Raw genomic sequence first — 14087 nt, 5'->3', positions numbered from 1 at the left:
TAACACAAGAGGTAAAACACGGATTGTTTTTTTTTTTTTTTATTCACTTTACTTCTTTTAAAAGTCACCAGATACAGGTACACATAATAATTGCAATTCTGAGATTTTTACTTGGAAATATTTAATTCAGCCCAGTGAAAAAATGCACAAATACCATTGCAGGATTTTCTTAATTAAAAATATTGTGATTTATGCATCAGAAATTACATAACCGGGAGCTGTTAGTCGGTGGAGATGAATTAAAAAATAAGATGAACCTACTTCTGTAGGTCAGGGAAGGCAGTGCAATGTTAAATTTCCCTTGCATATGAGAAACAGATACAGGGTAGTAAGTTGAGCTTTAAATTAATAATGTGAGTCTAAAAATAAAGAATGCACTCAGTGAAGCTGGTGGGTTATGAATGGTACTCAAACAGGTATTTTAAGATTTGTCTTACCTTGCAGCAGGGAGGTTGCTGTTGTCACAGTCTCTGGTACACCATCCTTGCTGTAAATTGACTGGAGGAACTCAGGAACGCAGTCGTTTTCGTCAGTAATAACTACCCGTACCTGAGAGGGAGATGATGAGGGAAGAGGATAGGAAAAGAAGGAAAAAGAGGCTATGATTAAATTTATTTATGTGTTCAAATTGTTTCTGAACATTTAAACAGTCAACAACACATTTTAAAGAAATGAAACAGTTCTTGTTTTTATTTCTTGTACAGAATCCACCGTTTTACTCACGACTGGCCATATGTAACAAATGCTTATGCTGTAAGCTCTTTGCCAATCATAACTGAACAAAAACAAAAAAAGAAAAAGAATGCCTTGCACATCTTACATCTTCTCTAGTAGGCATCAGGCCAGTAAAATGTGTGTGGCATGTTAAATACTTCCAGGGAAAATGTGCAAGTCAAGTCCTAATGCAAGCTCTGACAAAGAAAAGTTAGCATGTCCACATGAACTGGGTCAGACTGTTTGTTATTACTCATGTATTTTCTGTTATTTATGTTGAAATTCCTTTCAAGCATTCTGGTAAAAATACATTTATGAAATACAAAATAATACAAAATAATTAAAACAACGAGGCATTTGCATTTCTAATCTCAGACTGCTTCTGTCTATGAACATGTAAAAGCTGCTCAGCCAATCAGCAGAAATGCTGCAGATTCAAAGTCATACTGGCACAGTGTCATGAAAATTTTAAATCTGGGATTACTACTTCAGGCACTGTCCAAAATTGGTTTTCTTTGCATACAGAGTCATTTTCATGTGTGAGTAACCCAAATTAACCCCATCTTCAACCAAAAGGAAGCTTCATCTCAACCTCCTCCAAATCCATGCCCTGCCCCTGATCCCTGTGGTTTATTGACTCTGCAGCAGGGAAGAAGCTGCAAGTGAACTAGCGCTGTGGTCCCTCTTGTTGGTCAGTGCAGAGCGGAACCCCGTGGAGTTTCTTGCAAGCCCTGAGCTAACAAATGAGTAGTGTGCAAGGATGAATTTATTTAGTGTGAGCATGAAGGTGTTTGCCTTGCTAAGACACTGTAATACTGCTCATATCGTTTGGGATATAAAGGTAAACAAAGCATCTCCTTCCAGATGTTGACTGCCTGCTTCAAGTCCAAGAGCAATAAATAGACATGGGCTGGCAAGCAAGCCTCTGACCCTCAGTCCCTCTTCTTTTTTTCCCCAAACAAAGCTGTACGTATACACACACACACCCTACAGACACAATCGCATACACACAGTGAGTGCTTTGTAAATACCACTGGTATTAAGTCGTGGTAGGTAAGATGAAATTCTGTAATATCAGTTAATCCTTCAGCAAAGATCAGCTGCAAAGCAATGAACAACAAAATAAAATCTGCCCATGTCAACTCCCTGAGGTGATTTGTGTGTGTTTGCCAATAACTGTCAACCTTTTTTTGGGGGTGTTTCTATGTGTCTGTGTGTGCGTTTGCATGTCCTAATGAGCAAATCTAAGCCCTAGCTGGACATGAAATAGTGATAGTTGGGCAGGATATACAAAGGTAGAGTATGTGTGCATACAAGGCTGAGGAAAGGCAAGATTGAATGAGAAGAGAGAGGAAGTCATCCGTAATAAAGCAAGATGGGCTCAAACGCACGCACACGGGAATGTGCGCACGTGCACACACTTGGGAAGCTGCAGGCAGGTCTCAGGCTGGTTAGGTAACTAATGGTGCCGATGAGCTATCACTCCTGCAGGGAGAAACTTGGAAACTACCTGCAAATTAAAGTCATGCTCAGTGACTCCAGTGCACAAAAATACGGCACGTCTGTTTCCTATTTTGATAGAGGGCGGCAGATTTCTGAAAAGTAGAATAAAATCAAAAGCAGAAAAGAGGTTGCGTTATTTGGCAGTCCTCTATGGAAAACAAATTAATAGGTGATTTTTTTTAACCTGCTACTGGGAAACAGTGTCACAGAAAAAGATCAAAAAGAACAACTTCCACCATAAAGTTCTATACTTTATACACATGAAATTTTTTGACTAACAGATGCCTTTCTGTGGATAAGTATTTGAGTTGCTAGGCACTATTCTTGCAAGTACAACACATGTCTGCAATCTCAGGACAGCTTCATACTTGTCTAAAATCAAACAGAAGGCTTACAACCAAAATGCCATCAGAATATGTTTATTTTGGCATGGTCACAAGTAGCCGTATGCCATTCGATTGGTTACTTATCTCAAGAGAACATGTCTTAATTAATGCAAAATCCAATATGGGCCTTCCCGAGGCAGATGGCAGGGAGAAAGAGCAAGAGTATATTATGAACCTCTAAAATTGACATGCTGCAGATGAATCCAGTGAGTTGGAGTTTATCACTGAGACCATGACAGCCACTGCATGGTGACTCTCGTGATGAACTTTGGTTAGTTTTTGTCTGCATCTCTGTGATAAACTAAATAAACAGACACATAGTGACAGGTTAGTGAAAATATTTTGATTACACGTTCCACTATAATAAAAAGTGACAGTTACATTTAGCAGTCTGTAACACAAACCCTGAACTCGCCCTGAAACCGTTTGTCTGCCCTTTGCCATTTTAGCTGTGTTTTCACTTTTTTTCCCCCTTTCCACATGACTGCATCCTTTGAAGATGCTGACTGCTGCATGTTTGCCAGTGTGGGGAGAGTCACTGTGGTATCACATCCAGACACACATTCAATGTCAACACCAAATTCCTCTCTTGTGCAGCACTTGACACAAATGAGCACATGAACATATGTGGTGTGATATGTGGTATACTACAATATACCCGGGTTTTACCATATGTAAACAGATACAGCATCAGATGAATTGGGGTTTATGGTGACAGCCAGCATTTTGTCCCCCCTGAGAATGTACAAAACATCTACTCCAAGTGTCGGATCAAAAATAATTGGCTTGTAATTGACAGCCACGATCACTAGATAGTGTTTGCATAACTTCATTTTATAACTCTGGAACTTTTGTTAAGTTTTTAAAAAATAATTCTGACAGCTACTGTCAGCCAACAGTCAGCCACTCAGAGTCCCGCCTCCTTCTGCTGTAAACACGCCCCTTTCATTTAATTGCACGGTACCACCAAGAGATGGCGCTTTCTTCAAAAAAAACTTTGACTGGGATAGTTAGCAAAAGAAGACTTTCTCAGTATTATTGTAAGAGCTTTACTCTATAATATAAAGAGTCCACTGTTTTAATTTGGCAAAAATATAGATAAAACTGAATTTATAAGACTTTATAAGACCCATTTTAATTCACCCATTGTGATGGCCACACATAGTAAGCTCCACACCTCACCACTAGTTGCTTCACTTTAGTTTACTTTGCAGTCAATACTTTTTAAATAATTTTATTTTTTTCCATCATACCTTCCAATGTTTATATGGAGTGCACACATATCAACACTGCAAGGTCAAATTTCTGTTTTATGTTATATTAATACATCTTTCCTTCTTTGTTTGAGTTACCTGGGGGTTTGGCTCCTCCTTCCTGGTTGGCAAAAGGTGTGGCAAAGGGCAGGGGGATCTGAAGTACTGCTGACAGCCTCATTGGACTGAACCACATGCTTCACTGCCTGGGGGGTGTTTGGAGTTTGTTTAATTGTTTTGTGTTCATTGGTTATATGGCAGCCATTTTTTCCCCCTTGTATATGGTTTTGCGAAGCCAGTATTTAACTTCTCTCATCTGTCATATCATTGGGTACAGTGGTTGGTGCTAATGCACCATTCTGTTGTTTGTCAACTGCCAATACAATTTTGAAGAAGAGGAAGAATTTCAGTGTCTTTTGTTTGTTTGAGGTTTTGTTAGTTGTTATTTTGAGTTTAGTTTTTAGAGTTGACCTCTGTTATTTGGTCTGTCTGTTTAACTTTTTGGCTTTGTTAATTATCTTTCATGTTTTTGGGTCAATAAAACCCCATTTTTGAATTAAACCTCTGTGTCCTCTATGCCTTACTGCTTGGTCCATGACACCCATTAAATAAAAAAATAAAAATAAATACACACACACACACACACACACGCACACACACACACACACATATATATATATATATATATATATATATATATATATATATATTAATTTCTGAAAATTAAAAATTGACAAAACTTTGCAGTCAGTTTGGTCATTCGGACATTTTATGCTGCAGATTACCAAAACTGTTTTTTAGTAGTTCTTCAGTTATTTATTCATTCATTTCAATCTAATGAAACATAGAATTTAAAAGAAAATTGAAAACAGAAAAGTTAAAGTCCAGTAAGTCTCTGGATCGAGTGGATGTCTATCATAGTTGACTGATTAATGTAGTCCTATCCAAACTGTTTTTTTGCTATTAGTGTGGTGGCACAGACAGAACTATAGGGCTGCACATGTATTTTAAACATACAAATACACGACCTCATTTAATGAATGACTTATCCTTCATTATTATTATCATTCATTAAAGTTATACATTTTGCCTCCTTTTTTCATCCCTTTATAATTTTTTAATAATAGTCTATTATCATACATTAGATAACCTATTGGATTTGGGGGGAAAGTTCAACTTCAGTCTGGTACATCACTGGGTTTGTAGTCCACTGACATAAACCCTGTGAAGATATAACATAGCATGTCCAAATTTGTCCTTGCAATGAAAAACGTTCCTTCAGCAAATTCCTGAATCCAGATTTGGATGAAGTCAAGCCCCATTTATGGTTAAGCTATAAACAAATGATCATTTCACTACAAAAGCTCCACATCCTTTAAAAAGAAGAAAATATAATGAGAAGCGAACAAAGCCCACATGTAGTGGCCTTCAAAAGTACTTGCTGTTTTTTAATCTTAAATTCAAATGCCTTAAGTAGCAAAAGCAGAATTTTCTCACTATTGTTAACATGCTTTTGAAGAGCTTTTTAAAGTCTAACTGGAATGAAGTCTCTGCTTAACCCTGCTTTGTTAAAACATTAATGTTTAAACTACTATGAATCAGCACTGCCCTCAATAATGTCACAGGACGGTGCACGGGGGCCAGCGTACTGCTGACTGTTTAACAAGTGAGATGGCAAAAAACATCCTGAAGTACCATGTAGATTATTGTCAGAAAAACACTGTCTGGAAAAACCACACCTCAAAACACAACTTAAGCTGTATGTATTGAGCCCTCCATTATCCAACTGTGATGTAAAGAGTGATAATGTAATTTTGTTCAGGAGGCAAGCGTAGATGAATTATAGCTCATATAAAGCACTGAGGATCTGTAAAAGGTTTACATTGTCAACAAGATTAGCCTACACAACACCAGTTTTCCACTGCTGATACAGACTGCTAAGCACTCAGTACTGGCCAGGAAAATCCTTGTACTGATTACCATCACATAAAACATTTCCGACAAAAATGTATGAGAGAAAATTCAAAGCAGTACCAACAATTTTTCTGTTAACGCTCCGTATCAAAAGGCATGCTCTGAGACATATTTCTAACTTCAAATGCCAGACAACAAGCCAAACTGTCTTAAAACAGAAATTGAATCAAATGTGGGCACATCATCGGCATTATGTTCACCATTTATCACACAAAGCATAGTTTCTGTCTGGCTGCGTTAAACTGCAGAGAGAAAGAAGCGGCTGTTGCAGCGTCTAGAAGGCGAAGGCTTTTGAGTGCTGATCAAACTGAACACAGGGATAGCTCTTGGGCAGGCATGGGGCTAAGAAGGCTGTGGTACAATACAAAACTACCTGCCATTTTCTTCCCTTTTTTCTTTCCAACTGTATTTTTCTTCTCGCCACAAATCCTCTCCGCTTCACCCACTCTTTTTCCTCGCTCTCCTTCTCCACACAGGCTTTTGTTGCTCTGTAGGCCAAAGAGGCCCAAAGTGGAGCAGTTGAGGACAGATTGGTTCAGCAGGACATCTTTTAGCCTGAGGCCAGAGTAATGATGGAAACCAGACCAGATGCATCAGCGCCTACAGCGGTCAGCCGCTGTTCTGTCTCACTTCCTGACAACGTGAGGAAGTCATCGGGAATCCCAAAGCAGTCACTGCAGCCAGACAAATCTATTCGGGTTTTACAGGAAACAGTGTTCACAAAAACAGAGACATGTCTCTCAAGGTGAAGATAAGTTTCCCCACTTTCTCCAAGTCGGGTTGAGGTGTCAGCGGGCTAAATAGGGCATTGCAGATGTACTTCTTCCTGGCTACGATTTGAAGTTTTTCCTGGGGAAACCCTAGGTGTTCCTGGGTGTCTTTCCAGTTGAGCATGCCCAAAAAATTTCAAAGGGAGGCACCGAGGAGGGATCCTGAGCAGAAGCGCCTCAGCTGTCATGTAGCGGCACAAACTCTTTTCCGAGCTCCCCTTCACCCCATCTGTAAGGCTGAGCCCAGCCACCCAAGTGCTGCTTTTATTCCCAACCTTTGACTGTGGTCGTTACCCAGTATTAACAACCACAGTCAAAGGTTAGAACATACATCAACTGATAAATTCAAAAGCTTCACTTTCCAGATAGGATTTTCATGAGACAGTCTGGTATATAATCTACATTACTGCTGATACCACATAAAGAAAAAACCTTTCATTAAAAAAGGTGTAAATCAGGAAACCTCGAAGCACACTATTATTTCAAGTGGAGCATTCACAATGATTACCATCTATGAAGCAACTGGGAATCAATAACTCTGGCCACATTTCCACAGCACGAATCAAGAATTTCTGCTCAAGGATGCTTCTGACAGCTTATGAACATGTGTGATGATGTTGACTGTCTGCAAAAATATTACACAAATCACAATCACCACAATTAAACTGCTATCTTACAAACTATCAGTGCACAGGGTATACAATTCTGGTGGCTGTGGCTTGTATATTAGCAGCTCAAAGACAGCAATACTGTGTGAAGACAACTATTGATATTACATCATTTTTTGACAACAGATTTTTCAATTTTTTATCAAATATTTATTGAAGTATTGTGTACAGACTTTCTAAGACTTGACAAGCAGATGTGAAATGCCTCCAATCTTCTGAGACCATGAAGTCAAGGGATTTGGCATCGAAAATGCGACTTTTTTTCTTGAAATTTACATCTCAAACTCACCAACATACACACAAACACACAACATACAAACATATATATGTATAAAAAAAATATATATATATATATAGACACAAACCTCGGCTGCACTGCTCATGCTCTCCATCCCCTCACTGGCTCGCACCAATAGCAAGTAGCGATGTTGGTCGCTCTCGTAGTCAATAGGGCGCGTCAGGCTGATTTCACCAGTCTCTGCTGAGATGGAGAAGAGACTACTGGGATTGATAAGCAGACTGTAGCTGATTGGTTTCTTCTGGAAGGACACAGCAGGTGTTGCCAAGAAGCTGGAAAGACATGGAGAAAAAGAACACAGTTGACTTCATGTGCAAAATGATCAAGTAGACAAGCCGTTTGAAATAATGAATTCAAAATATGTGTTTTTTATGTTTGAGTAACGAATAGTTTTCCACAGATAAGGCGGCCCTTTTCCTGAAAACGCTAAGAGAGGTATTAGGAGACATGCAGCTATAAAAATGCGAGTATTTGCCACTGTCATGATTTCTTAGTTCTTTGCATCTTTTTCACACTTACATATTTCAAACATTACAAGAAATTTTGATGTTAGACAAAGATAACCTGAGTAAATATAAAATGCAGTTTTTGAATTATTTCAGTGTATGAAGGGAAAACGCTACCCACATCATCACACGATCTAAAGAAACTCAAGAACAGATGAGAAACTGAGTCACTTTCACTTCATCTATCAGTGAAAAAAAGGGTTACAGAGCCATTTATAAGGCTTTAGGACTCCAATGAACCACAATGAGAGCAGTTATCCACAAATGGAGAAAACCTGGAACATGCAAGAGTAACTGGGCTACCAAAATTACTCCAAATAGTACATAGACGACTCATTGAGGAGGACACAAAACAACCCAGAACAACATCTGCAGGCAGATGCAGAACTGCAGGCCTCATTTGCCTCAGTTAAGGTCAGTCTTCATGATTCAGCAATGAGAAATACACTGGGCAAATATGGCTTCCTGGGAGAGTTCCAGTTAGAAAATCACTGCTTTGTCTGGACGTGGACAACTTGCTCTAATTAATGGAACCAAGAATTTTGCACTTTACCAAAAAACCCAGAAGGACAATTTAGCCAATTTAGTTTCAAAGCTCGACTGGATTCAGGTTATGCAGCAGGACAATGATTTGAAACACTGAAGTCCAGCTCTGAATGACTCAAAAGAATGAAACAAAATGAAGATTTTGGAGGGACCTCACCAAACTCTGGACTTAAATTCCATTGAGGTGCTTTGGCATAACCTTACACAGGCCGTTCATGCTTGAAAACAATCCAGCGTGGCTGAACTGAAACAATTCTGCAAAGAACAGTGGGCCAAATTCCTCCATAATGATGTGAAAGACTCGCCAGTTATCACGAATGCTTGATTGCAGTTCTTGTAGCCAAGGGTGGAACAACCAGTTATTAGGTTTAGGGGGTAATTACTTTTTCACACAGGGCCAGGTAGATTTGGATATCTTTTCCCCCTCAATACATGAAATCATTCAAAAACTGCATTTAGTATTTACTCAAGCTATCTTTGACTAATACATGTTTGATGATCCGAAACATGTAAATGCGAAAAATGCGCCCAAAATCTGGACACAGGCAATACTTTTTCACACCACTGTATTTATTATAAATGGGCTAATTTCACTGATGAAGGAAGGAGGAAATATGTCAGTCCCAGTAAAGAGACTGCAGGTGAACCCTGAAGCCAAAACAAGGATATTAGTGCTAATTTGATCAATGAAAGTCAGAACATAAGCTCTTTGTGTGCTTGTTCTATTCTTGCCTTATAGAAAATAATCAGATAATAATCAGAATATGAAAATATGTTTCTATGAGTCTTTTTTAAGCGTATTAAAAATCAGAAACTGAAATATTTTATTTCCAGTTGTATTTTTGATCCACTGTAGTTTAGAGTCAGTTGGACTCTGTTAGATCCTGTTTGTCTCTCCCAGGTTGAAAGGGAAATGTCTGAAGTGCCATCTTAAAGTCTGTCCACAGATGTTATGTGGACTTTCAGTGAGGCCTTTAGCTGCTTGACAGCATTGTTTTGGCTGCATTTATTCCCAGTTTTGGTAAAAGGTTTGCTGTCGTTTCAGGTCATTTGTTTAGTAGAGAACGTTTTCTCCAAGTAACTCTCTGCATGAACTGCACTAACTTGTCCAAAAAATATTGTTTAGATATTTCCTGAATTGTTGGATAATGCTAAACCAGAAATACTGCAGGGCTTTCTGTCATGCTCACAGTGTTTCCTGAGCAGTTTTTCTGTGTGGTGGGGCATGTGATGTGCTGGTCTGGCATACGCCTGAGTAGCATCCTCAAGAATGACACATTTTAATGTTGTGGTTGATGGATGTAAATGTCTTGCTGTAGGAGGGGTCTGTTAAGTAGGGGAAGATTAATTACTTGTCTATTTACACACTGAAAAAAGCCTGCTGTGCTGTCTGATAAAACTCAGCTCTCTTAACCCTGTAACACCCAACTCATCAAAAAAAATAGAAAGTTTTTGGAACTCAGATGTTTATTCACCCTTGTAACAAAACCCACAAAACGTTTTTGCTATATCATGTTGTGTATGATATATTTTTATTATATATTTATTTTATTTTATTTTTTTATCACACTTGACACATCGGGCATTTTTGGCAACTTTTTGTTAACAACAATGTAAATTTTAGACAAAAAAAGAGTTTTGTCCATAACATTTTAAAATTATGGCAAGTATTGATGATGTTGATGAGATAGAGGTCTCAGAAACTCATGTATCAAATATGATACAAAAGGCATTATAGGGTTAAGATACCTTTAGTCCTACCCACTGCCTTAAGTTGGGTTGCAAAGCAGCTTACAGATGCACATTACCTCAAGCCAGGCTAAAGAGACATTAATCGAGAGCCCTTTATAAGTGGATGTTTAGAAGGGTATTAGCTGAGAAAAGCTGATGTTGGCTGGCATCGAGATGAGCTGATCTGCCAGGATTGCAGCTGAGCTCAACTCAACTCAACTAATGCCACGGTCGACATTTTTTTATTTAAGGATATTATTTAAGTTTATCTAAACATCCATCCATCCATTCGCTTCCGCTTATCCTTTCCAGGGTCACGGGGGGCGCTGGAGCCTATCCCAGCTGTCATAGGGCAAACATATATTTAGCAAAGCTATAAGGGAGTAAGTAAGCCTAGTAAGGGATTTCAGTGGATGAATGTGTGTAAACTCACGCTTGTCCTTCAGGAGTGTTTTCTGGTATTGCAATAGTGAAGGAGGCATTGGTAAACTGTGGTGGCCGGGGTCCAGCAACCACAGAGACGACAGCAGGAGCACTGCGGCTGCCCAGCCGGTCAGCAGCCACCACTGTCAGCAGGTATTCCCTGTCCCGCTGCAGGGGAAGGCCCGTAGTTCGTACCTGGCCAGTCTTTCTGTCCACTTCAAAACGACCATCACCACCTGCGGACGATTTGTTTGATCATATACAGAAGGGTAATACACCAAAGACAAGACAAGCAAATAAAGCAACGCACAACAACAGAGATCATCCAGTGAAAAGGACCACAGGGCAAAACACTTTGTACAAAAGTTGCTTTCAAAAGTTGTCAGAAATATTTAAGTGCATGCTAAGCATTCACCAATAAAACAAGATGACTGGACAATCAGTATTCAAAGTTGCTGAGAGGAAAATGCAAAAACCACAGGAACTGGGGTGTTAAAATTCATGACCTGCATTCAGAATAACAGGATTCAATAAGACCTTGATCCAAAATATACTGCATTTTTAGAAGTTAAACTTTGAGAGGTGGGATTGAGCATTTAAATTGAAAAGTTTAGCATAGATAGTAACAATAATATGTCTATGTTTTTTCTTATAATTATTCAGTCAGTTTATTCCAATTCATCCCCATGAGGAAAATTGCAAAATCATCTTTTTAAACAGATTCTAAAACAGGGACAAGAAATCATTACAAAGCAGACAATAACAAAAGCAATTATTTTGCACAGTGGAAAAAAAAGACAAGACACTGGAGAATTGTGTGCGCATAAAACACCAGCACTGCAGAGGGCAACAGCTCAAAAAGAGTGCATACTTGAGTCTGCACCATACAGAACATTAAAAAAAAAGCACTGATCAAAACAACAAAACATTTTAAATCAAGCAAATGATTTATGCAACCCAGACTTTTGTTTTATTAAAAATGCCAACACCAACAAATGTCTCTTTGTTCAGAGGTTTTGTATATAATTTGTTTACTTTTTTCAGTTTAATTAGTGAAAAGCCAAATGTTCTGCAGTTTGCTGTCTACTACTGAAATCCCTCATAGCTGTTAGCTACGGTGGCCTTGTGAGGTCAAATGCACTGCACCTTCAGAAAACCTGCAAATATGAAAACTGCAAAAGCACACAAAAACACAAGATTCATATAATACTGCAGTTATATGTTTGCTATTAGCAGCTTACTGTTAGCTTGTCACTTCCATAGCTCTTCCGTCACATTATTGTCTCCCTGTTTTGTGATTTTTATGACGCTGTAGACAGTCAACCTGTTTCTTTAACACACTATGCAGGTAAAAAAGAAGAAGCAATTTAGCTTACCGTCGGACAAAAAGTACTCCACTTCACCATTGTTGCCTTCGTCTCCATCCTCAGCAAAGAGCTTGTAGACCAGTGAACCTGCAGAGGCATCAGGGGAAACCACAGCAAGGTAGGGAGCAGGAACCATGCTCCATTCTGGGATGTTGTCATTTACATCCGTCACTGTTAACTCCACTCTGACCAAGTACCACTCTGGACCTAAAGAACGAGGAAAACAAGAAGGCAGTTTTAGTTGAAGTCAAATACTAGGTTTAAAATATGCAGCGGAGTATTTCCATAACCTAAGAAGCTCCCTGTAACGAACAAAGGGCAATAAGCATAAACATATATTTATGTAATTTATTTGCCCTTGTTTCATTGCAGCGCAGTGTCTCAGCTGCGTTTTGCACTCAGCTATGGTTGCGCAAACCTCTACTGTCACTGTGTGTGTGTGTCTGTGTGTGAGAGAGGTATGGGTAGCGATGACCATGGAGAGGAACAGCAGAAGACAGACTGGAGAGAAGAAGAGTGTTTCTTCAGTTTATGACAACTCATTATCCTGGTGTAAGTGTGATGACGCCCTCTAGCAAGTGTTAATTAATCTAAAACCAACCTCTGGGGCTGAAAGATTTGCCAAAAAATGTGCCAGAAACTGCAGTACAATGAGTGACCACTTGAGGGTGACTCCAACACCAAGTCAATCTCCATAGACTCCCATGTTAAAATGCCCAACTTACAGTAACAGCATTAAAAGCAAGTATACAGGTCGGTACAAAAAATAGTTTCTGGCTCTAGAGATATATTACTACAGCAATTTATTTATTTGGATACTGATAAAGTTTTGATTGTCAGATGAGCTAACATAGATGGCAGAACCAGGTAGCTGTCTGCTGGGTTTCACCTCCAGTGAACCGGTACTCTGGTTGTGGTGATTTTTGGAGCATTTTTAACAGAAGTATGTGACAAATAATATAATTTGCTGTGGGGTACAGAGCATTCAAAAAGGATGTGCTTCAGTACTGGAGAGTGAAACCGAGCCTGTTACTTAGCACTAATTAGCAGGTAGCTGTGCCTGTGCATCACATGCAGTTTATGATTGCAGCTTGCAATGTTATTGATAGCTGAATGATTTAAAATGATCACACTGAGGCTCTGTCTCTCTCATATATGTACACGTATATATAAAACAAAAGAAGGGCAGACATCAGCTGACCTCATTACCCATCTGTTAGCCTAGATAAAACACTAAAGACTAAAAGTGAGAAACACACAAAAAGATGAATAATTGATCATTATAAAATCTTTTCAGAGCTAGTCTCATTTTATTTCATTTTTTTGTTGGTTAAATTTACATATTGTAATTTACTGCTTTTAGGTTCATGTTTCATGTAGTCTTACACCACAAAGGTTCCTTCATTAGTATGTATTTATTTAGTTCATTTCTGTCTCCTGACTGCTGCTCTTTTCTTTCATAGCCACTGACTCCAAAGAAAATCAGACATTCAGCCTTCTGTTTTACCAACCACTAATAACTCTGACGCAAACACAGTTGTCTTTCCAATAAGTGCTGCAGACTAACTGGCTAAGGTCAAATTCGATCAATTTCACTTTATCAATTTGGACAATTGAGCGCCAAAAGTGCCAAAAATAAATTGATTAAATGATTTGTTATTTAACTAGAATCAGACAATATGCACAATTTATTAAATGTATAATTAAATGTCATTACTTACTTAAAGTATGAATCATGTTATGTAAAAACACTAAAGTAAACTCATTATTAACTTAATTTAATAAGGTTCTTGTATATAGTCAGTAAGGCAGATCTGTGTTCACTGATCTGCTTTGCTGCTAGGTTATGTCCACTTTCCTACGCTGTTAAGTTCTATTGTGTCAACATCACTCTAGCTCATTCATTTTCTTGCCCAACTTCTGCTGACCAGCATGTTGATGCGCTTAA

The 14087-nt window shown here is 38.7% G+C and overlaps 1 protein-coding gene across 1 annotated transcript in view; it reads right to left on the bottom strand.

The window, feature by feature from the left end:
- The window catches only part of LOC102078972 (neural-cadherin), a 317842-nt gene that overhangs the window by 225111 nt on the left and 78644 nt on the right, over nt 1-14087 (bottom strand). The window contains exons 2-5 of the mRNA XM_019361161.2: nt 12149-12346; nt 10783-11008; nt 7634-7838; nt 438-549 (exon numbers count right to left, since the gene is read on the bottom strand). Coding sequence (XP_019216706.1) covers nt 438-549; nt 7634-7838; nt 10783-11008; nt 12149-12346 — 741 coding nt within the window. The remainder of the gene's footprint in view (nt 1-437; nt 550-7633; nt 7839-10782; nt 11009-12148; nt 12347-14087) is intronic.

The sequence above is a fragment of the Oreochromis niloticus genome, linkage group LG1 (genome assembly GCF_001858045.2).
Source record: "Oreochromis niloticus isolate F11D_XX linkage group LG1, O_niloticus_UMD_NMBU, whole genome shotgun sequence".
In the NCBI taxonomy this organism is placed as follows: Eukaryota; Metazoa; Chordata; class Actinopteri; order Cichliformes; family Cichlidae; genus Oreochromis; species Oreochromis niloticus.
This window is presented reverse-complemented; position numbering and strand designations above follow the sequence as displayed.